Below are 24,093 nucleotides of genomic sequence, written 5' to 3'. Positions count from 1 at the left end.
TGAGGTTTGAAGGTAGAAGATGAAGGTTAAACATTTTGCCCAAATAGGTCGAAGATGACTGATTTTGATAAGAGAAGCAAAAGCTTTTTTTTCCCCCCCTACGATTGAAGATGAGGGCATCTGAATCTTTTCTCATTAGTCCATTGAAAAGATTGAGGTCAAGGGAGGCATGTCATCAGTTTCAAAATACAGGTATATCTAATAGTCATCAAAAAGTTGGGGTTGGGGTTTGGGGGGGGGGGGGGGGGGGGGGGGGGGGCATTTTGTTTCTTCTAGCTTTGATATCAACAAACACCTACTCTAATTATAATATTAAAGACAAAGATTATTACTACTATATGTAAACTAGTCATTTTTACTTGTAATTTATAAATTTTATTAGGATAACTTTTAATAAAGAATATTTAGGTCAAAAAATTTATTTTAAACGAAATATTTCTACCAAAATATCGTATTTTAACATCTAAAATTTGATTATTTTTGTTGGAAATATTTTGCAAAATAAATATTAGTTTCATTGAGATATATGTAAAAAAGAAATTGTAAATTAACTTTCGTATCAATTCTCATAGAAATAGAAATATTTAGATGTATTTCATGCAAATATGTCAAATTTTAATACCTAGCTCAATTGTAGACCCGAACTTTAATCCCACGTTGCTAGCTTGTATCCACGAGCCACAGATCATGATTTTTTATTGGACCTGAATTGGCATTTAAATAGAGTTTCATAAAGAATTTATGTTTCTGAACTCTTCGTCTAATCCCATTGAGATTTGAAATCCAAAGAGCTTAAACTATAATTTGGGTGGGTTTTTTTTTTCCTATTATTGATACTTGACCTTAGTTGACATAGATGTATGTATTATTTGAAGGTTTTTTTTAGTTCTATTGTCTAAAAACAAATTTATATTATAATCATCCAAGAACCATAAGAAACTCTCTCTATATATATATAATACGGTATAAATAAACCAATATCTTAATCTTAGTTACGAAACCAAAAAGATAGAAAAATCCATAAGAAACTCGACCAGGACAGCAGACGGAGGACTAAAGAAAGATTTCTTTCCAACTCAAATCACTTTGATAAATAAAAATCAACAAATACGTTAATAAACTTGGTTCAATAAGGTAAGAAAAACATGCTTTAAATCTATATACATCAAAACCATATGGTCTCGCAGAAGCTTTCTTAGTGACATTGTCTTTGGTCTGTAACAAATGAAAACTTCTTGTGTCTACTTTTGAATACATGACGTACCCCCATAGTTATACCTGATTCTAATATTCAGTCCACTCATGCAACAAAATCATAATAATAGTAAGCGTGAGTGCACCATCTTTCACAAATTCAAATTATATTTGAGATATCAAGTCTCCCCCTTTTACTATTAACTCCCAAATACATACTGTACTATTAATAATTAATAATATAATAAAATGTACAAACTTAGTGCAAAGTATCCCTATATTCTGTATGTATTTCAACTCTTCTCGGTCATTCACCTACAGTAGCCATTAACCTCCAAGTGATCCTCCAACAAAAAAGAAAAAATAATTTCTATATGACATTTAGGCCTTGGTTAGAATCACTAACTTCAATACGGCCATAAAATGCTTTCTGAATCTCACCTCTAATAATCTACTTATTTCCAGCCTTGAATAGGAATCTCGTAGTGTGACAGTTCGGTTGAAGACGAGTTTATCCGAGGTAGAATCTGTGTCCACCACAAAATATCCTGAAACAAATGGAAAATATATAACTTAAAAAGGTTTCCTCAACCAAAGTTCAGGGTGTTTGAAATGCATAATATTGTTTTCCAGGCTAGTTAGCAAAAAATGGGACTGCCAATAGAAAAGGCGAAGATAAATATTGAAGGAAACAAATTTTAGAAGGTATGCTCACAAGGGAAACTGAGATTTAATCTCATAAGATCAAGATACAATATCTTATATAGCATTTGAGAGTTTTAAGACTTCAAGACAATTAGACTACAACTAAAAAACAATAGTAGAAATAGAAATGATAATACAAGCATAGTAACAAAATATGGTGATTTTTTGAAAAAAAAAACGCGTCTTGCATCTCTGATGGTTAAAACAATTAAAATGCGACTTTTTCATTTGTGACAAAAAAAAGCCGTTTTATTCCCATTTTTTCACATTTTTTTTTCATAGGAAAAATAAATTCAACACTTGTTTTTTGAATGTGAGATTTGATACATAATAGAATTTGGTGATTCATAAATGTAAAAATATGAAATTTGATGATAATAACTTCTTTTTATGAATTTTCATTAGATATATATTTTTCATAACTTTTAATATATTTTTTTATCTTTTATTTTTATTGTTTTTTCCCGCTTTTTTCTCGTTTTCTTTCCCATTTTCAACATTTTTTCCGAAGTTTTTCCTTGCCGATTTAAACCTGTACTCTAACTTTGTGACTATGGATACAAGTAAATCATTCATTTAAACCTTTTTTTTTTTTTTTTTTTGAGGATAGGACCAACATATATGGTGTGGGTGCGGGAGTATTTTCAAGTGTCGTATGTGTGAATGTGTGTGCAAGTAAATGATGCACCTGCGCCTCTCAATGTGGTTAGTGGTTACGTATGAGGAACCCTAATTATTGTTCGAAAGTCCAATCAGATAATCCAAAGAAACAACTACAAGAGGGTTAAGGAATCTACCAAGCCTTTCAAACTGAAACTTGTCTCCAACTGCAGCACTGCCAAGAGATGGGACAGCAAATGCTTCTGGTATCACCTCTTTGGACCGTGGATTCAGATCAGCAAGCCAATCATCCAGCTCAGCAGGATTCTGATGCAATAAAAAAGAAATATAGTTAAGTCGTTGGCGATTGTATGGTAAATTGGTAACTGAAGAAGGATCTCATATTGAAAGAAAAAGGTTACCAACCTCAGAAACAAACAATCTGTCAAACAACCTGACTTCTACCTTAATGGGATCAACCCCTGGAGAAGGCTGTGCAACCCAATGAAGAACACCCTACATTGAGTTTCAATAAATATATGTAAATTACCAGCTTTGTAACTTTGCAATTCAAATTACATGTTAATTTAAATAACTGCTACAGCCATCAGGAAAAAAAAAACCTTGGGCTTCATCTTCTTGGAAGGATCATATTCGGCCCGGATTTCAACAACAGACTCCTTGTCGTCATAGATTACATCTGTGCATTTTATAGGGAAAGCATACCTGCATGCATAAAGGAAAGGTTAAGTGTGTAGAAAGCATTTGTCAAAGTGGACTGGTGATGTGAAAATATGCATACAAACCTGAGCAGTACAGATTTACCGGGTGCAAGCCCATAGTAGTCTTTTGAATCCTTTGTCCGAAAATCAGAACGTTCAATGTACACAACATTTGTAAAAGGAACCTAACAAGAACCAAAAAAGAAAAAAAGATTTCTACCTCGTGATACGAAAAGATAACTTGGCCTAGTCAAAAAATTAATCAGCCAAAGATTTAAGCCTTAAGTACAACAGATGCTTTTGAGCTACTTTGTTCTCATTGAACCAAAAATAAAAATCGTTGAATGGCTCATCCTAATCGAACTTCCAATAAAATCCAGTTTTGTTGCTTCGACTAACCAATAATTGAAATTTTAATGGATTAATTTCTTATCACAGAGTACATGAACATAAAGACAAAACCTTGTGGATCATCACTTCAAAGTTCAGGTTGGTCAAGTTGGTCGGGTTGGGCCATTCCTCATTAATCTTAGATAATTTAGACATGTTAAGACTTATATAAAGATCAGTGGTACACAAAAAAGTATCAAACTTACAATTAGTTATCCTGAAAATATATTTCAAAGTTCACATACATGAAATTATAAGAAATGTTAAGAAAATGACGTTGACGATCAACTAAGGTTTGAAAAGTGAATTATGAATGAGAGAAACAAAGATATTTAAAAATATTTTTAAATTATAACCATATGAAATTTGGGCAACCAATGTCCATGCCCGAACCCAACCCGGTTTGGTTTGGTCAAAAATAGTTTCCCAAACTCGGGCCCGAACCCTAGCTAACCATGCCCAAACCTGACCCAAGGTCGGGTTCGGGTTTGGCCCACCCAAGTTGCAGCCCTAGTTGATGGACCTAAAGTCAGATCGAAAGAAGTCTTGACTACCAAATGCATTAAACTAGTTGAAGTTATATAATTATGTACTGTAAATTTAGCTGAGAATTCCACGCAAACCTTGTAAAAAGCAGAAGCATCATCTGCCTGAGCATCAGGCCATTTTTTTGCATCAAGATCCATCCTTGAGTTGCCTTCTAGATTTGTAATAACAACCTTCAAAACCAGAAAAATAACATGTCAAAGAACAATATAATTTCTCTAATAAATTAAGAATTCGAACAGTGATAAATACCTTGAGAGGATGCAGCACAACCATTGTCCGATGTGCTGTTTTGTTTAGCTCTTCTCTTATATGATATTCTAGGCGGTCCAAACGTATCATACTATTGTCACTGTATAATGAGATTATCATCACTATTTGTGAGAAATAAGATATACATATATCATAACTTCCGTAATATATAGAAGAATGAACAACCTCATGGAAACATGCCAACACCTTGCCCTCTTCTTTTAAAAGAAGTTTTAATTTGGGTGACTAGAATTGCATTTAATAACATTTCCCAAGAATAGAGCCGTTGTTTTGAAAATTATAAAACTTTGAACAGAATTTAATGGCAATGTCATGTGCTTTCGGTTAGTAGACAAAGTGGACATTGCTCCATGCTTCTTGCTCTCTCCTGAAACACGGCAACCTCCTCTTTTGCCTATTGTACTGGCACAAAACATGGTTTGCATCCTCCAATCCCTCTCTTTTCTTTTTATCTCTTATTTAATAACTAGAGTTTGCTCATACCTACAAGCACGAGCATCATCTTCGGCGTTAAGAGGGCAGAAGAGGAAAGGCAATAAAGTTGGAGGGGTATTATTTGAAAAGGTGGAGAAGATGAAATACAATATATAAAGTTGAAGGGGTATTCTTAGAAATGGGGGTAGAGTTGTGATAACCCCAAACGACACTCATCTAGATAGGTCGGGTAACTTTCAGATTCTTGATTTTAGTTATCAAGAATTTTCTTGAAACACGTGTCAAAGCCCATTGATTGAGACGAGCGAAGAAAGAACTTGTAATTTAATTGTTTCATGTTACTTTATTGGTTATACAGTTATTAGTCTCAAAAGGAATAATTATATATAATAACTTTCAATAATTCCTCGAGATATGAACTAGGATTAGATAAGGATTAAAGGTTAACCAAGGAATTAACCAAACGAAAAAACATCACCAATGATTACCCCTCAAAACTAAAGAAAAAAAATAAAACTACTTAGGATGGATTATAAGATCACCTAGATCAAAGTTGGAATGAATCTCAAGAAATTACCTCAAAATACGTGCAGCAAAAATATCAGATCTGATCGGGTATGACCAATAGAAAGATATAGATACATCAAGCAAGATAGACTAATAGATTGCATAAATCGGACCTCGAGACATTGCCTCGAGATTTGCATAACTACTTGTAAGACGATCGTTGATCAGAGCATCATCGATAAGATCGAACTACACCATTGCGTAGATCTAGTCGAATAGATGAGAATCGACTATTGGATCACCAAAATCGGACTCAAAACAAACCCGGAAGAGCGATCTGAAATCTCGTCCATTGGGGATAACTTTGCATGTTACTACATGTAGCATACAATAAAAAATTATATCCCTTGTCACCTCTAACTGATTGCTTACATCAGCAATATCATTGTTGCAAATTATTACATATGGTTCTGCATGTAAGACTTGGTTGTCATGTGTCCAACCAACCTACCATGCATCCAATCACACTTGTCACTTAAAAATTTAACTCTCTTATTGCTATTCACCTCATCATAGCTGTCACATAAGATTTCTACTCAAAGACACCATGTCTTTAGCTAAGAGACAAGTGTTTAGTTAACCCCAATGCATTACCCCAAATTAGAACTTAACTTGACCATGGTTGCTTTAAACTTTAACCAACCCCAACCACCTCTTAACTAGGATGAAATTCTAACTAATCTTAATTAACTAACTTGACCCTAGTTAGTTTATCTCCACCCATGATTAAATCTCGGCTCAATCTATATGATCCTATGCAAGTACTTTTTTTACAACTTGACCCCCTCTACTTAGTCCATATGGCTCCATATTGCCACCTCAATTCATAGTTCTCTTCATTATATAACAATTAGGTAAATCTCTCTGTCTCTACTTTTTCATGCATTCTCCATTGCCTAAGAATCTCTAGAGACCTCTCATCCCCCTCAATTACCTTCACAAATCTTCATAACTCAAGTCTAGTGTATATGCCTCTTCTAAAGCTCTTCTCTCGACACCATTAAGGAGTTCTAAAGGAGTCTTGAAGAAAAATCAGCAACCTTCTTATGTTACCTAGTTTGGTATTTGAGAAGAAGTCTTCATTTAATATTTATTAAAGTAAGTGGTTTCCCACTACTACATATTCTTTTATATTTTTCATTTTCCTTTTGTCAATTCTTATTCCTACATCATTCTTGCTTACTATGTTCTCCTTTAACTTAGAAACTATAACCTCACCTCTTCTAGGAGAGTCCACCTTAAAGCATTCTTGAAGAAAAACACATACAACTTTAAGTAAGGTCTGTTAGTAAAGGTAACTCTAGCCAAAATATGAATTATAGACATTCATACTTAATGAAGTCTCTTTGTATTTCAGCCCAAAAAGAACTCAAGGTAGCGGAACTGGAACATGAAAACGACACCGATGAATGGGGTTCGTGCAAGTTGTGCTTACAGTTTGAAAAGGTATGTACCTTCTCACCCTAGATAGGTCACCCGGTATGTTTTCTAAAATACTTGTATAACTGATTTTAAAACTAATAATTTTCAAAATCTGCTTCATTCAACTTATTTGACATAGGAGGAAAAGATAATGTGTTTTATATTTTACTTGTCATATGTAGAATGATTTTTTTGGCTTAATTATACATGACTTGGTTATTTGATATGAATCATTAGAGAATAAAGTTTCATCCTAAAATGTAATATACTTCTAAATTATGGACTGTTTTCACCATCTTGTTAGACCCTACAAACATAACTATTCAAAGAAAGAACATTACTAGAAATCTTACAACCTAACTATCATAATTGGTATGTAATATTTCCATTTTATAACATAGAAAACTCTTATGTCACTCATATAATATTTTTGTTTTATAATATGGAAGTATATTATTGTAATCATGACATGTTAATATGAAGTGTGTATGTTTTATTATCCACGAAGTTCTCAATATATCTGTTTTGCTATATAAATATACATCATTTTACCATAAAATGCTTATGTTTTATTACCTAGAAAGCTCATCTCATCTCACCCATAAAAGGTTTTGTTTTGTAAATCGTAGTAATGTTTCCTATTTACCATAAGAAACTTATAATTTATAACTTAAAAACCTCTTATGTTTACTATGAGATATCATGTTTAGTAACTTAAAAGTATCTCATTTTCTTATCAATTGTTTCTGTTTTGGAAATAAAGAAACCTCTTCTATTTTCAAAGTTATCTATGATATAAGTATGCGTATTTACTATGTATAGATGACTGATATATACTCGTCTCGTGGATAGCCAGTGGTGTAGTTTAGGAGTGATATAGATGATTAATTTTGGATATGGATAATACATTGTTTATGATTATGGATGGATAATTCAGTGAGTATAGATGAAACATGACATTGGAATTGACGGGCAATTTCTAGGTATCCATGGAACGAGTAGAAAAGTTTTGTTTTCGTGTTTTGATTTTCTTTTTAACAAACCGAAATTAAAACAAATATTATACCGATGATTTAACATCTCACCGATTTCTTCGGGATTTCTAGCAAATAAAACACATACTTATATTATTTTATAGTACAATTGGTGAGCCAGAAAAGGACCATGAAACTACCTTATCCCTTGGCTCTTCCAAAAATGAGGAATTACCTAAGATGTCAATGGATTTGACTTGCTTCCTGGAGGTATGAGACACTTGGGAGACAGTCGTTACCAATGAAGTCTGGGAAGTACTGGTTATATCTTTTTCCAATAAACCTTGATTTTGGTTGTAAAGAGGTTGAGGTCAATAGTTAGGAGGATCTGAGATTGCACGTACGCCTGATAGGCATTAGACGCGAGGTTCACACCTGGTTTAGACATGGATCCATCTTAAACTGTAGTCATCGAATAGTTGATTGCCATTAGGTCTAGTTGGGTCGTTAATCCTATTGTCAAATGGCAACCTAGGCCAAAAAAGATGGCATATTGCGAATGACCCCACGCCCTCCATGAGAGCTAACAGTTACAATGCCAGACTGAAAAATCAAGACAGGTGAAGACGCCAGACCTGTGTTAAAAGGCCAACGAAGTTAGGATCCCTCATCAGTAAATTAATGGGACCCGGTTCCATTCTACACCAGTACATAGTACAACTCTGTACGACTAGCAGGCCGGTTTTGATCTGAAGATTAGTTGCAAGCTTGGACCCGCTAGAGATACCCCTCACCTCATGTATTGTAATGTGATGTTGTATGCATATTTATTATGACATTATACAACAACTCTAACTAAACTAAAATTAATTGATTATCATTGCAATGCTTTAGATATGCGACTATCGTAAGATTTATTTGTTTTCTTTTATTACTAGATGACATATAGTAGATGCATTTAAACATAGTTAGATATAATTCTCGATTTATGCATCATAATTTTCATAAATAAAATTCATTTCACACCATATTTTAAAGACACAAACTTAGAAACTAGATTCTTTTCTCACCCTTGGGTGAATAGCTTAGGGTTAGTCGGTACGTGTTGGGCGACTTTGTCGCTCACACCATTTTTTTTCACCTTTCAAGTTTTCCTATAGAGGACACCTTCTTGGTGGAGGAGTAGGTTGAGGAGAAGTCCTAGGAGTCAGAGCCGTATTACGAGCCAGAGACCCTGATTCAGAGGTCGTGCCTTGTGAAACCATTGGTTTGCTATTGCTACGATCTGCTTTCCTTGACAGTAGGTCTTTTGTTAGATGTTGGGATGTTTTTTGTTTATTTATGTATATTGTCCTTTAGGACTTCCTTAGTTTCTTACTTTTGCTATACCCTATGTATTACTCATTTGTTATCACTATGATATGTTATGCCACTGAACATCTATATATGATAGTATCACCTATGCTTTAGATAAAATTCTTGTGTTACAAATTATTAGCTTGTAGAATAATTAATTATTTTTATTGCTAAGTAATTTGAAATTTCTTTGAGTATAAAGGTCCTTGAGTTACCTCAACTCTCAACCCATACCTTGGGAATCACAAGAATCCCAGGGCGTGGTATCTAGACCAATAAGCTTTAGGTGATAGCGAATCTCTCCCTCGCTTAATATTGAGGTTTATGCTCAAGTTTCGGATTTGGGGTGCGGTCAAGTATCCCCCAGTCATGTTGCCGAGTCAACAATAGTCGGATTTGGGGGTGTGACAAGAATAGGAAAAGACAATAAAATTGGAACAATATTCTTGGAAAGGGAGAGAAGAGAAGATAATAGAAATTTTACAATTGAAAGTTTTCCTCAACATTCATGGCTAGATTAAATCACAACCCCTCTTTATGGAGAGATAAAGATTGGGACAAAGAGGAAGGACAACCGTCCTATTGTATTAGATAGATTTATTCTTGCAACTCCAAACTACCATTGCCTATTATTTTCAGTCATTTGCGTTTCAACGCAGATTTACAAGCCTTAAACCATGTCTTCTCATTAACAATTCAATTTCCTTCAAAGGCCCTTATTTCTATATCCAAACTTGTGAAATACCTAGGTGATGCCAGGGTGCAAAAAAGTAAAACTAATAACATACAGTGATGTTCATCAACACAGATATCTTTCAAATCAGATAAAATAACATGCCCCCCTAAATAGATGAAGTCTGCACAAACTTATTAGTTCTCATTTTCAGAAGGGAAATTCTTAATACCTACGACACTAAAATATAAGAAAATGCAAAATAGATGGTCAAAATTTTCCTAACACTACCCAAAATAGTTTAAAGCATTTTCGGCTCCTTCACTAATTCAATTGTAGAATTGGCCTTGATGAAGATAACTGGGGGTTGCCTTTTTATAGAGATAGCAATATATAGAGTGAAAAAATAGAATCCTAAATATACTTTAACTTTTAAAGAGATCCTCAACAACATATAGAAACTGATTCATAAGTATGCAGGTTTTCAAAAGTATTACTGTCTATGCATCATAGTCGCCAGATTCCAGTACCTAGGGTTCGTTCTAGCTTCAGGTATGCTTCTCTGTGCTCTAAGAGCTATAATTTGGTTTATGTATTTTTTTTTTAAAAAGAGCTATAGGATGGCTGCTACATGCTTCTATATCCAAAGATTCAACTCTAACCGATTAAAATTCTCACTCCTGTATCAAAATGTCCAGCATTCTTTTCTCAAGTTAAAGTTGCTAGTTCCTTACATTTGTGCAACAACCTCAGTCTAATCATGTTTTGCTTTTGAGACAACTATTCAGGTATTGATTTTATCTACATCATGGATGCTACACCTCTAGTCACAGATCCACATACATCGTCATCGCCTATACATTATTCCAGTTATTGTGTTTCGCAACATAAATCTCATTAATGAAGTCCAATATTTCACGCAGGGTTAGCATAATTAATCTTATAATAAAGTCAAATATACAATTGTCTTTATTTTGTAAAATTCAATTATTTAAGCATCAACTTTTGAAATAATCAACAGTTAGCAACTGGTATAGTAGTTATTTCTACTTATCCTAAAAGAAATAGCAGATCAAGCACGATGGATCTCCTAGGAAGAATGAACATAAAAACAACATGACAAAATATGATTCTAACTATCGTATATTGATCATAAACATCTAAAATTGCCATTGAAATGAATCGCAGAAAGGATTCAACCTTCTAGTGATTCCAATTCCTCGAACAAAAGCATTGATTGAGGTTGAAGACACTCCTCGACGTCGTAAACCAGCTAGTGTCATTAGACGTGGATCATCCCAACCATCAACCCACTTGTCCGTCACAAGACGATTGAGCTACACAGCAAAAGAGTCAACAAAAGTGAGGTAAAAGTCACCATGCACATAAGAAGAGAAATCTTCGAACAGCTACAAATTTACTAAATAGACTGACACACCTTACGCTTTGACATCACTGTGTTAGTGACATTCAACCGTGAATACTCCCAGACATACGGTAGGTAAAGGCCTAGTGCATCTAATAACCAGTAGTATGAAGCACGGCGAGTTTCAAATTCAAGTGTACACAGCTGCAAAATAGAACGACGCAAGCATTACTGGCCATGCACAACATACTCATGTTTGAATCATTAGTAAAATCCCAACATCTCACATAAGAAATCTAGCTAAGTTGAACTCTAAATGGCAAACATGCATAAGCAAAAGTCCATCTTTAACATCTTTCTTTCCTTTTGAAGCTACAACCATAAAAATTAGCCAATTAATGTCAAATAATCAAATTAGTATTAAATAATTGCCATAAATTAAGGGAATCGTTCATCATTATATGCACTTATCAGCTCCCATACATCCATTCCATTATTGTCCTTAAGAAATGGTTGACTTCATTACCATACTAATATCATTCCCTTAGAAAAGCTTTTTTTTTCCTGATAAGTTTTAAAAAAAAAAAAAAAAAAACTTTATTTATATCTTTGGAATTCTTTACCGCCAAAACCCCTAATTTCCTCATCGTACAACCTTCTTATACGTCACTAGATGGCATTTGTTGACATCTCCTTCCGCATGAAGTATTCGTTTCTCCAGCTTCTTGGAAAATAAACATGGGAATCGCAAATAGAGATGTGATGAACCAAAACTAAATAGACTGTGAAGAACTTCTAATAGGAGTGATATTCCCACCTTTAGAAAAGTTGTCCTTCCATATCACCAATCTCCAATCAATCGTGCCAACTTAGCTAAGTTGGTAAAGGCCTGTGGAGTATTGATCCCACGACCAAGGTTCAAATCCTATTGAACCCACTTTCACGTTGACTACTAACCACCTTGCTTTCTTAGCAAAAAAAACTGTCCAATCAAAACTTTCAATAAGAAGATATAATAACAATCCAGAATCAAGCCCATCCCCCATAGTATGTCAAGGTTAGTTGTGAAAGACATCCCAACCTACATCCCAAATTAGCCACTAGAATGCAGAAATTTACCACTTAACCCACTCAGGTCACCTTGTTTTATAAAGATAAATATGCAAACCAAACACCGCCTCTAAACATCGAAGAATAGATATCAAATATCTTAACTGGGAATGAGAAGATCATATAAAGAACAAGTTGTCGTCAATGAGCTACAAATAAGATGTCAAAGACGCACCATCGTCAGCCCCAAAACCATCCACAATCCTCAATTATGTTGCTTTCTTTGTCATCGTGTTTGATGCTTATAACAAAAAAAGGGGGAGGAGCAGATCTTTCAAGAAATATCCTACAAGGTACTTGTTTACCGTGGTAGAAAAGGATGTCAAAGAAATCCATACATGGATCACTTCTGCCAGTTTGGACCAAACCCCAACCTAACCTCTACCACTTTGGCCCAAAACCCCAACCTACCAAGCTAATATTATCAAAAGCCCAAGTTAACATGGTAATAAAACTCTATGAGAGCCTTACAGACTATACTCACTCTCTCCCGATTGAATTCTAGAATCAACACATTCATCGGGAATAAACACTCGATTTTGAATATTTCTACCATTTGTAAACACACCATAGGTCGTCAAGATAATTGATCTTAACACTATTTGATTCTGAATGCCAATACTTTTGTGACAACTTGTCAGACACCCCACTCAGCATAGGGGTTCAAAAACTTTGAATGCTTTAGCACCTTGCTCTTTGGGAATCAAAGTACCAATTGAAAAATGGTCCAAAAAAGCCTGCTTGTTAAAATTAATTAAAACAGCCATGAAATCCCTTCTTACAATGTCTAAACACCTGTTGTAGAAGATAGAAAAAAACACTCCAACTTTAGAGCCTCTTCATCCTCCAACCCCCGAAATGGTTTTAGAGCACGATCAAAGAAAAACACAAAAAGAGCTTGATAACAAACGACCCAAAAAGAGAAATGTTAATATGTTCCTACCAAGGAACTCAACAAAGTCTCATGCTCCTTTTTAGCATACCATCACTTTTTTTGTAAGAGAACTTGATAGCATCAAAATTGCCTCACACCACCATGAAAATTATCACAGGCATCCCTCAGGAAGCAGAAATCCTCAATTTGATTCCCCCTCCCTGGTGGCCACCCCTTGGGATTTATCCCAGTGCACCTGGTATGTGTGGAAGGGGCGACATGCATGCCCCCATGGTATTAATTAGGTTCTCTTAGATTCTCGGATACCCAAGGTATCAAAAAATAAATGTAGGCCTATAAATACTTAAAAGAACACAGGATATTGCTCAATCTTGCAAAGTAAATGAGAATGCTTCAACCTAAGACATCCTCCACACTATCAAATCCCCTTATCCAATACTTCAATTAGACCTCTTGTTGTACCCGAGGTAAAGAGAGGACACCACGCAAAATTCCTCCTACCCCAGAACTCCCCTGTCATATTAATCTCCAATAACCCAAATCTTGACTCCTGCAAGTTTGGGAAAAAAAAATTTAACCTCAATTCATCGGTCCCTAAACCCCAAACACCTCATATTATAAGATAAAATTTATAGCTTTTTTCTAGCCATCACTCACCTCCCGCCTTCCCATTACAATTTGTTTGACATGAAACTCTCAGCAATCAGCACTTCCCTAGAGAGCTTCAAACCATATTTCCCTTATTTAAGGGTATGCCCTACAGCCTCCTTTTAGACGACCCATGTAGACCAATAAAGATTAAACTCATCTTGCTCCTTAGTTTCCCCAACCTAATTACCTACTTATTTGCCTGAGGAACCCTCGTACATTTTGGATACACTTTTTTGTCCCGTATCCCCTCTTGAATTGTTAAAATTCTTATGCCTTAATTGCCACTCCTTCCAAATTCTTTAAACCACAAATATTGATATTATTAATCGATTGGAAAAGAGCCAAAGATTCTAACCCATGACCTCTATAAGACAATCTAAGGAACCTTTCCCCAACATCCTCGTCATTTAACATCTTTCTTTTTCCATTTAGTAAAACAATTTGAGAAGCTATTCCCATATCTCCATCATAACCAACCGCTAAGAATTTCATACTGTGTCAAGAAATCCATCAGCCAGAAAAACCATCTTCCTAAATTATTTTAATATATTCTAGCATGTAGGACTGGAACAATACTGATGGGATCAATGTATTCAAGTATAATTAGGAGAATTGTGAAAACTAGACAAAAAATCGTTCAAGAAGCTCCACAATGAGCTCCCTTCAATAAGAAATTATGCAAGTTGAGGTGGTCAAAGCAAATCAAAGCCATATTCAACATTGGTTTGGTAGATAAAAGTAGGTCAAAACCAAGTCAAACAGCTTGAAAAAATTGTTATTTCCAAAAGAGGGGAAGATGTTCATGTTATAGATATTAATTTATGTTCTTCTTGTAATTCGTTGCATTATATTATGGTGCACCCATTTGCACCTTATCATATCTGAAGTATATAGGGGTAGTTTTGTCCCAAGACCATCTTTTTATTAAAAATAGAGTTTGAGTGAGGCGTCTTGTAATACCCCAAATTTTTAATTCGTATCTCGAGAAAATCAAATAGTAAAATTTTGAGAAAATTCTGATAAAAGAACTTAGGGTAAAACACTCGGATTTTGTTATGTTCATTTTTAACGAAATCTAACTTTGTTATTGGATTCAAAAGGCCGAAAAACATATTTTAGTCTGTAAGTATGCTCGAATTCGAAACGACATCTGAGACTTGTGAATCATGAGAGTTGTGAAACATGAGAGCCAAACAACGTCTGAGGATTAAAGAAGATGATGAATAGTGATCTGAGAAGATAAGTTTTGTTAAGCTAGTTTTCGTTTTCCAAAATTTGTTAACCGTTCCTTCGCATGATGGGAGAAATGGTGGCAAGCACAAGGAAACGCACAAACTACTCTCTAGTGGGGAGGGCCGCTATAGTCCAAGTTGATCTAAAGGTCTTCGAGATTCAGAGATGTTGGGTAAAGAACAATCAAGCTGTCAGGATAGTGGAGAGAAGAGATAAAGGAGGGTCGGAGCTTGTGCTGTTTGCAAAAGAAAGGCTGTGGTTGGTAGAGACTTTGGAGGAGGCCAAGAGTTGGAGAACTGATAGATTGTTTTGGAAGAAATCGACGACTATGGGGCACTGCAAGATGGCACGAGGCTATGTGAATGAATACGGCCGGTTCCTTAAAATCTCGGAATACTCAGGGCAAGGTTGGTACCCGTCACTTTTGATCCCCGAGGGAGACGAAGGCTTGGGATGGGACAACCTTGGTGAGGCCTTGAGTAGAGGCGGAGCAGTTGATGCAAGTCCTAGGAGGGGAGAGGTTGTTGATAGCTCGTTGACCGGTAGGAGAATGAACGTCTTTCAGAAACAATCGACTCCCATCACTGAGATTGGCCCATTAGAAAATTTTGGTGCTTGGAGGTGGGCGTTCATTTGCGAAATGGGGGAAAAATCGGTGTGCTGGGAAGAGGTGGAGAGGGTGGTTAATTCCATAGCTCCGAGTCCTAGTAAACTTGCTCTAAGACCGTGTGGGATTAGCAGGAGAATTTTTGTATGCCATAAGAGGAGAGAATTCGATGTATTCAAAAATTTGAAACAACTTAAGATCCAGGACGTTGTGGTTAGCCTGAGAGGGTGGTATGCCAATTGTAACAGTATTACAGAGAGTTGGACGCAGGTTGGCACGTGGATAGATATCATTGGGCTCCCATTTCATAGGTGGGAATCGAAGACTTTTACTCTTATCGGTGATTTGCTAGGAGGTCTTTTGGAGGTCAAGGAGTGTACTCGCTCCATGGCAGACCTCACAGTAGCTAGCATCAAGGTAAGGCGGAGGGCCATAGATATACCCAGATGGGTCAAAATTCCAGCAAGATATGTAATGGTGACTGTGGGTATCAAACTATCTGAGGATAGGGAGAGTGGAATGGAGAAGATGATGTCTGTCATTAGTAAAGATGGAGTGGGAATAACAACTCAAAGGGTGTCAGAGACTTTTAATGCACCTTTAGTTGATAGTACTGTAGCAAGGACCAACTTAGATGGATATAAAACAGCCCTGACAGATCCTATGAAAGGGAAGACAGCTGTTCTTGAGTGTGGGTCAAGCAAAGGCACTGTTTCTAATGTCCTTTGTGCTGATTTGGTAGAGACAGCAGGGGTCTATATCACAAATGGAGCATTGGCTGAGCCGAGACAGCAGGCCTGTCAATTTTTAAAGTCGGTTCAAACTAAGTTGAGTAGCGCCCAGGCCTTATTTGAGACGAATCGAGCAATTGGGCCGGACAGCCCACGGACTTTTGGACCTAGCGGACAGCACGTGCACGTGGATGGGCAGAACGTTGGTTCAGGCAGCACGTTAGAACTAGATAACACATGGAGGGAACACGCCTTAGGGGCTATGGACCAAACCATTGGGCCGGGCAGCCCATCAATGCACGGGTTTGAGGCTCAGCCCGTCTGTGATGCGGAGCTGATCTCTAGGACAGACGGCCCATCATGTTATGAAACAGGCCAGTCATCCACTCAAGCAGGCACAGAACAGGCCCAAATAAGGAATATTCAGCCCGTACGCAGGACGGACCAAATGTCCACTTTAGATGGATCAACACACTCTAAGGTATGGCCTCAGCCTATTCTTGAGTTAATTCAAACAGATGGCCCAAGTGGATATTTGGATACAGGAGACAAGTTCATAGACACAACAGAGGGGATTTCAATAAATGGGAACACCAACGAGTCGGTAAGGAATGGCTCATTGAGCCATGTTTTTTTAGAAGAAGAGCTCATTCAAGACATGTTGAAGTCCGATGATTTTGGGACTGGAGATCTGGCTAAGGAGGCTTGTCAGGAAGTAATTGCAGAGTTAACACCAACCACTGAGGGAGTAATGGCAAGGGTACAAGAGGAGCCAAGGGCGTGTAGTCGACTATATATAGGCGGAACTCAAGTAGAAGGGTTTGAGGAGTCGCAACAAGAGCTGGCAGATGAATGGAGGTGTGGAGAACAGGGGGTCTTGGCACAAGGAGGTTTTTTACAGCTTCTGCAGGCCGTCGAAGGATCTAATCTTCGAAAGGATGGATGTGGCAGTGGGGAGTTGGTCTTTGGAGGTGAGCACCCTAACTCTGTCACAGAAGATGTAGTACAAAAGGTAGCTGAATCGGATACCACCCCCTTAGTCATGGTAGATGGAGAGGAAAGCCCAAGGTGTTGGGGAAGGAATAATTCGAAGAACCAGACAGTAGAAGTTCTAGCTGATTGGATTATACGTAATTTGAGCGAGATCAGTTGGACTGCTGGGTTACCTAAAGAAGGGCAAGCAGAAGGAACTGGTATTCTATTCGAGCTGGCACTCAAGAAACGGGAAGAAATTGGTAAATGTTATGACACAGTGATTAGAGAGGAAGAGCCGTTAGGAGAGGAACAAGCTAGTATACGGGATGAGATGGAATTAATTCTTGGGACAGAGGTAAATCAAAATGAGACAGGGCAGCAAGGATGTCTGAGTAGAGGGCAAGGAGCTGAGACGGTAGATGAAAATAGAGTGAAGAATCTAAGAGTCAGACTGGTTAAAGAGGTTCAGGAACTGTGCAAGTCAGGGGCCATGGTCAAGGCTGGCCCGTCTTTAGTCTTAAGAAGCGGGAGAAAACTTAAGTTTCTTAATGACAATTAGATTCCTTTCTTGGAACATGCGCAGCCTCAACAATAGGGTCAAAAGGGCCTCGGTTAAGGCAATAATAAAAGCTCAAAAACCACACATTGTAACTCTCAAGAAACAAAGTTGGACCAAGTGGATAGGGCGGTAGTGCGTGACATTTGGGGCGGGCGGAACTTGGGTTGGAAGCATATTACAGCAAACGGGACAGCAGGGGGTGTTTGGGTGTTATGGGATAAGAGTTTGATCGAGGTGGATGATTCTTTAGTGGGAGCTTTTTCTGTTTCTATACTGTGTCGATGTATAGGGAAAGAAGATAGTTGGGTGTTCTCGGGAGTGTACGGACCTACTAGAGATTGGGAGCGGAAGCAATTCTAGGAGGAGTTGGATGACGTAGGCAATTATTGGAATCGACCGTGGTGTTTGGGAGGAGACTTTAACGTCATAAGGTTTGCTTGTGAGAAACAAGGAGGATCGAGGATAACAACAGGATGAGGAGATTTGGGGAGTTCGTGAATCGTAACAACTTAATGGACATTCCACTCCAAGGTAGAAGCTTCACTTGGTCCAACCATCAAGCCGTTCCCACCCTCAACAGATTAGACAGATTTTTGATTTCAGATGACTGGACTTCAATCTTTTGTCAGATTTCTCAAATGGCTATCCCAAATCCGATATCCGATCATTGCCCTATTCAGTTGGTAGCAGGGCCATTCAACAGGGGTCCCATTCCGTTCCGTTTTGAATTGATGTGGTTGAAGCACCACAACTTCAAGGAGTTGATATCCGAACGGTGGATGAGCTTTTCTTTTATAGGAACAGCAGGGGAGGTGTTCAGGAAGAAGTTGAAGGCCTTAAAGAAGACATTAAAAGAATGGAACAAAGAATCTTTTGGTAGGGTGGATGCACAAAGAAAGGATATCCTTGTGAGAATCGAAGATTTGGATCGTATGGAAGAGATGAGTCCGATTTCGATTAACGACAAGACAACGAGAGTAAACCTTCGTGAGAAGTATCAGCGGTTGGCACTTTTAGAGGAGATCAGTTGGAAGCAGAAATCTAGAATCAGATGGCTTAAAGAAGGGGATGGCAACACAAAATTTTTTCATTGTATGGCCAATGCTCGAGACAGGAATAAGCACATCACAAGGTTGTGTGTGAATGGGGAGTGGCTGGAAGGGGAAGAAGGGGTTGCTAAGGGAATTGTAGATTTCTACTCGAATCTGTATACTGATGGAGCTGATGACAGACCGAAACCTGAGTTGTTACAGTTTGATAGAATCTCGGAGTTACAAAGCGAATGGCTGGAAAGACTCGTTAAAGAAGACGAGATTTGGGAAGTTATCTCAAGTATGAAAAGCGATAAAGCACCGGGCCCCGATGGATTTCCCGTGGAGTTCTACAAAACTTGTTGGGAGATCATCAAGTGTGATTTCATCGCTCTTATCGATGAATTCTTCAGAGATAGTGTATTGGATCGTGATTCCAATTGTACCTTCATAGCTCTAATTCCAAAGGTAGCAGGAACTGAAGACATCAAAGACCTGAGGCCCATCAGTTTGGTGAATACAAGCTACAAAATCATCACAAGCATTCTTGCCAGAAGATTGAAAGGGGTCATTCAAGGTATAATAGGGTGTAATCAGAGTGCTTTTGTCAAAGGGAGACAGATTCTGGATGGAGTCCTAATTGCAAATGAGTGCATCGACTCTAGACTAAAATCTAGGAAAGCGGGAGTGGTGTGCAAAGTGGATTTTGAGAAAGCTTACGACCGTGTCAACTGGAAATTCTTGGAATTTATGTTGGGAAAGATGGGTTTTGGTAGAAAGTGGATCACTTGGATTATGGCGTGTGTGACTACGCCCTCTTATTCAATTTTGGTGAACGGAACGCCTCACGGTTTCTTTCGGAGTACGAGAGGTATCAGACAAGGGGACCCTATATCACCCTTCTTATTTATCATAGTGGCAGAAGCATTTGGTAAGATGATGGATAGAGGGGTAGCGAATGGTTCTTTTTCAGGATTCTCAATAGGAGTAGGCACGGTTAATATTTCGCACCTCCAATTCGCAGATGATACTTTAGTTTTCTTGGATGATTCCATAGATCAGACAAGGAGGTTAGGCGGTCTACTTTGTTGCTTTGAAGCGATGTCAGGTATCCCAGTTAACACGAGGAAAAGTAAGATCCTCCCGGTCGGTTTGGTTAGATGTGCAATTCTTTTGGCAGCCTCATTAGGATGGCAGGTGGGCAGTCTCCCTTCGTCCTACCTAGGGATGCCTCTGGGGGCCCCCTACAGGAGGGTGGCGATTTGGGACCCGATAGTGGAAAGAATCGAAAGAAGGCTAGCAACGTGGCAAGCTAATTACCTTTCGAAGGGAGGTAAATTGACTTTGATTAAAAGTGTTCTATCTAGCATTCCAATATACTTTCTTTCTCTTCTCTCAATGCCTCGAAGTGTAGAGCTAAGGATGGACAACTTGTTTCGTAATTTTCTATGGCATGACAGAGTTGGAAACAGAAAACATCATCTTGTGAATTGGAAACAGATTTGCTCATCTAAGAAGCATGGTGGCCTCGGCGTGAGGAGACTCAGGGAGATGAATGTGGCCTTGAGGGGAAAGTGGTTATGGAAGTTTGGGAACGATGGGAACAGTTTATGGAAACAAGTCATAGAAAGCAAATACAAGTTGAGTCGGACGGGGTGGGAAAGCGGATCAACCAGACAACCATATGGGTGCGGGTTGTGGAAGGGCATCATGAAGATCATCCCACTGTTTAATATGAGAATAAAATTCAGAACGGGACATGGCAACCAAGTAAGGTTTTGGGAAGACACATGGTGTGGCAATCGGCCCCTAATGGAAGTATTTCCAACCTTGTATTCTATTTCCTCGAAGAAAGGGCAATTAATCACATCCGTCCGACGAGTCATGGGTGGAGATTGGGCATGGGATCTTGGATTTCGAAGGGATATCAATGAGTTGGAACTTCAAGAAGTTGAGAGATTAGTTGGAGCCGCTTCGAGTATCGAGCTTCACACGGGAAGAGAAGATGAGAGAATATTGACAGCAAGCAAGGACGGGAGATTCACGATATGCTCTTTCTACAATTCTTTGTGCAATAATGGGGATTATGTATTTCCTCATACTTTGATTTGGGGTCCAAAAGTGCCAAGCAAAGTCGCTTTCTTCACATGGACGGCGGCTTTGGGAAGGATACAAACGACGGATTTCTTGATGCGGCGTGGATGGTGCGGGGCGAGTTGTTGTGTGCTATGTATGGAAAGTGGAGAATCATCAGATCACCTTCTAATGCATTGCAAGTTCTCGCACGGTATTTGGACTCATTTTTTTAAGTTGTATGGGGTCTCAACATGCTTACCGGAATCAGTTAAGGATATCTTCATTGGTTGGTCGTCAATTGGCCATGCGTTTGACGGCACAAAGAGGATGTTGTGGACTATTACACCGTTTGCAATTTGTTGGGGGGTGTGGTTTGAAAGGATTAGACGTATCTTTGAGGGGAAACAAAAGGACTGTCCGGACACGATTATGTCTATCTTGGGTTTTATCTTTTGTTGGTCCAAAGTGCATAAGGAGTTTAGGGGTCTGTTTTTTGAGGATTTACTGTATAAGTGGGATGGGATTTGTAGATCTGTACGTGAGTAGTACTGTAATGTAAGGTCTGTCCAGGTTGGTCAACTCGACCGATTTGGTTTTGTTTTCTTGAATACAATACTACTTATCAAAAAAAAAAAAAGTATGCTCGAATTCGAGTTTTAACGAAAAAGTTATAAAACCCTCAATTTTCATGTTGGGCAAGACCTAAAAAGGTGAATTTTCGTTAGAGTGAGAATTAGTAAAATCCGATAACACCATTAGGTCCGCAACAAAAAATTATAAAGAATGGAGTATTTATTCGTCGATTTTCGAGTTCGAGAAGTTGAAATACCGTTAACCATAGAAACAAGTTAGGAAATACCAAATATGCCCCTCAAGTCTTTATATAAAAGAAACTTAAATTTCTTTTATTTAATTCTCTTCTCTCCAAATAGACCAAAACCCAACCAATCAAACCACCAAGAGTTTCAACCCTCTTCACCTCAAGATCTGTAACGCACGAGTCATCGTTGAGCCTCGACAAAGAAGAGAAAGTTACCGGTGTCGATGAGCTCTACGTTTTCATCACCGTTGATTCTAGTTTCCCTTCCTTCTTCTGTATTTCTCATCAAAAACCAGCGAGTGGGTTTCGATACATTCCACTCGAGGTTTCATCTACTTGGAGACAGATCCGTCCTCCATCGTAAAAGGGAAAGAGAATGTCATCATCAAGGTCTTCACAGCCACCGATCATTTTGCACCCAAGACACCCAACCTCGATTTTTGTTTTATGCACCTCGACTTTCGTGACATTTCTTCACCTCCGACAACCACGATCTTTGGTAGGGGACTTACAATTCCTATTAGTAATCATAGATTGCGAAAATTGCATCTAGGACTTTTTATCAAAATTGTGATATTATTTCAAAACGTAGATTTCTTTCTATTTATTTCAAATTCATGTGAGACCTACATGTTTAATGTGTGTTTAATCGTATTTTAACAATTGATTCGTGGGTGAGATAATGGATCAAAAAACCAATGAAGAAATCCAAAAAAAATTGGACAAAAACCAAACTTTCACGCAGACTTCAACTTGCTGTCGACACCGCCGTCAGGAATAATTTTTGTTAGAATTTGAAATATGGTTCTTGTTTTATTCTCCCCACAACTTATATATATTTTTCCAACCTTATTTACATTAAAAACATTTAAGTAAACATCAAATTTTAAGTTCTTTAATGAAATTAAGGACTTACCCCTCATTTGGAAACAATGGGAATGATTTAAAAATCCAAATCTCAAAGGATCAAAATCTAATTTTTTTATTCCAAGAACAAAACATAAATTCGACGTTTTCGTCAGATTTTCAAACCCGAATATCTTTTGCATTACTTTGAATTGAGTTATAAAAATTACATGATATCAATACATTTATTCAGGGCTTTCATTTCCAAAAACACGTTTTTAAATTAACGAATTTTGAAACATCACTTTTCCGACACTCAGTCAAATTTCTACTAGCTTTTCATAGTTTTGACAGTTTGGTTCCACACATTTGCCAGGACTCTGTTTTGACCAAATTGTGATAGTTCTTCAGTTGAATTGTCCAAATGAATTTTAAAGTTTGAAAAATGATTTAATATTCAATGAACTCATATTGAGTTGATGAATATCGCAAAATAAATGTTGTGTTCGAAAAATCGAAAAGTGAAAATATCGGAAAAAGAAGAAATGGGAATGAAACGGTAAAATGTCAAAATCACACCCAAGGGGTTATGTCTGCATTTTACATTGTTGTGTTGTATGTGGGTTGATGAACGGATATCCAGGGATAATTATTTCGGTTGCATGTTTATTTCCTTTCTGTTAGCGCGAAGCGTTGATTTACTTTTCTATACTGTTATTTATTTTAGGCCGGTGGGCCACAATTGCATGGTAGGAAACTGGATATCCATTCTCAACTCTATAATGTTAATTTCTTATTTTTTTCAAAGAAAAATGATATATATAGTTGTTTTGTGAACTATTAAAGAGTTTGTAAATACCTGAAGGGATAGTCCGTCATATCATCCAGAGCGATGTACTATCCTGGGACATACAGTAAAGACAACCAAGCTCATACATGGTATGGGACGCGTATGAGAGTGGAGTCACAACTAGAATTCATGTTTATTATTCTCTATTTTTACTAGTGAACTTGTAATGTAAAGATGTCGTACACGAATGAGGATGTATAATGGGAATCACATGCATGCCTGATAGGCATAGACGAAGATGATTGGTCAGTGATTACTAACAATCTAGAATATTCGAACGTTTTAACATATCGAAAAGTGACCCACTGCTTACGATCACATTAAATAACCAGCCTGAGTCGGATATATGGTCAGCCAACCGTGGTAATGAGCGACCAATCACAAAATTAAGAATTAAAAATCAGTAAAATATTGCATCGTGTCCTGATTGAGAGCAATCCAATCGTGGAATCCCAACCCTTTAATTCCACTACTCCACCAGTGTGT

At 37.5% G+C, this 24,093-nt stretch overlaps 1 protein-coding gene across 1 annotated transcript in view; it reads right to left on the bottom strand.

Annotated features, from left to right (window-relative positions):
- Nucleotides 1-1,344: 1,344 nt before the first annotated feature.
- Nucleotides 1,345-24,093, bottom strand: part of LOC147406106 (glutamine--tRNA ligase-like) — a 42,555-nt gene continuing 19,806 nt past the window's right edge. The window contains exons 14-22 of the mRNA XM_086432494.1: nucleotides 11,296-11,427; nucleotides 11,058-11,194; nucleotides 4,410-4,509; nucleotides 4,235-4,330; nucleotides 3,306-3,406; nucleotides 3,123-3,225; nucleotides 2,926-3,015; nucleotides 2,697-2,826; nucleotides 1,345-1,742 (exon numbers count right to left, since the gene is read on the bottom strand). Of these exons, the coding sequence (XP_086288620.1) occupies nucleotides 1,576-1,742; nucleotides 2,697-2,826; nucleotides 2,926-3,015; nucleotides 3,123-3,225; nucleotides 3,306-3,406; nucleotides 4,235-4,330; nucleotides 4,410-4,509; nucleotides 11,058-11,194; nucleotides 11,296-11,427 (1,056 nt within the window). The 3' untranslated portion in view covers nucleotides 1,345-1,575. The remainder of the gene's footprint in view (nucleotides 1,743-2,696; nucleotides 2,827-2,925; nucleotides 3,016-3,122; nucleotides 3,226-3,305; nucleotides 3,407-4,234; nucleotides 4,331-4,409; nucleotides 4,510-11,057; nucleotides 11,195-11,295; nucleotides 11,428-24,093) is intronic.

Source organism: Akebia trifoliata, chromosome 3, assembly GCF_017979445.1.
Source record: "Akebia trifoliata isolate Shusen 1 chromosome 3, ASM1797944v1, whole genome shotgun sequence".
Lineage (NCBI taxonomy): Eukaryota > Viridiplantae > Streptophyta > Magnoliopsida > Ranunculales > Lardizabalaceae > Akebia > Akebia trifoliata.
This window is presented reverse-complemented; position numbering and strand designations above follow the sequence as displayed.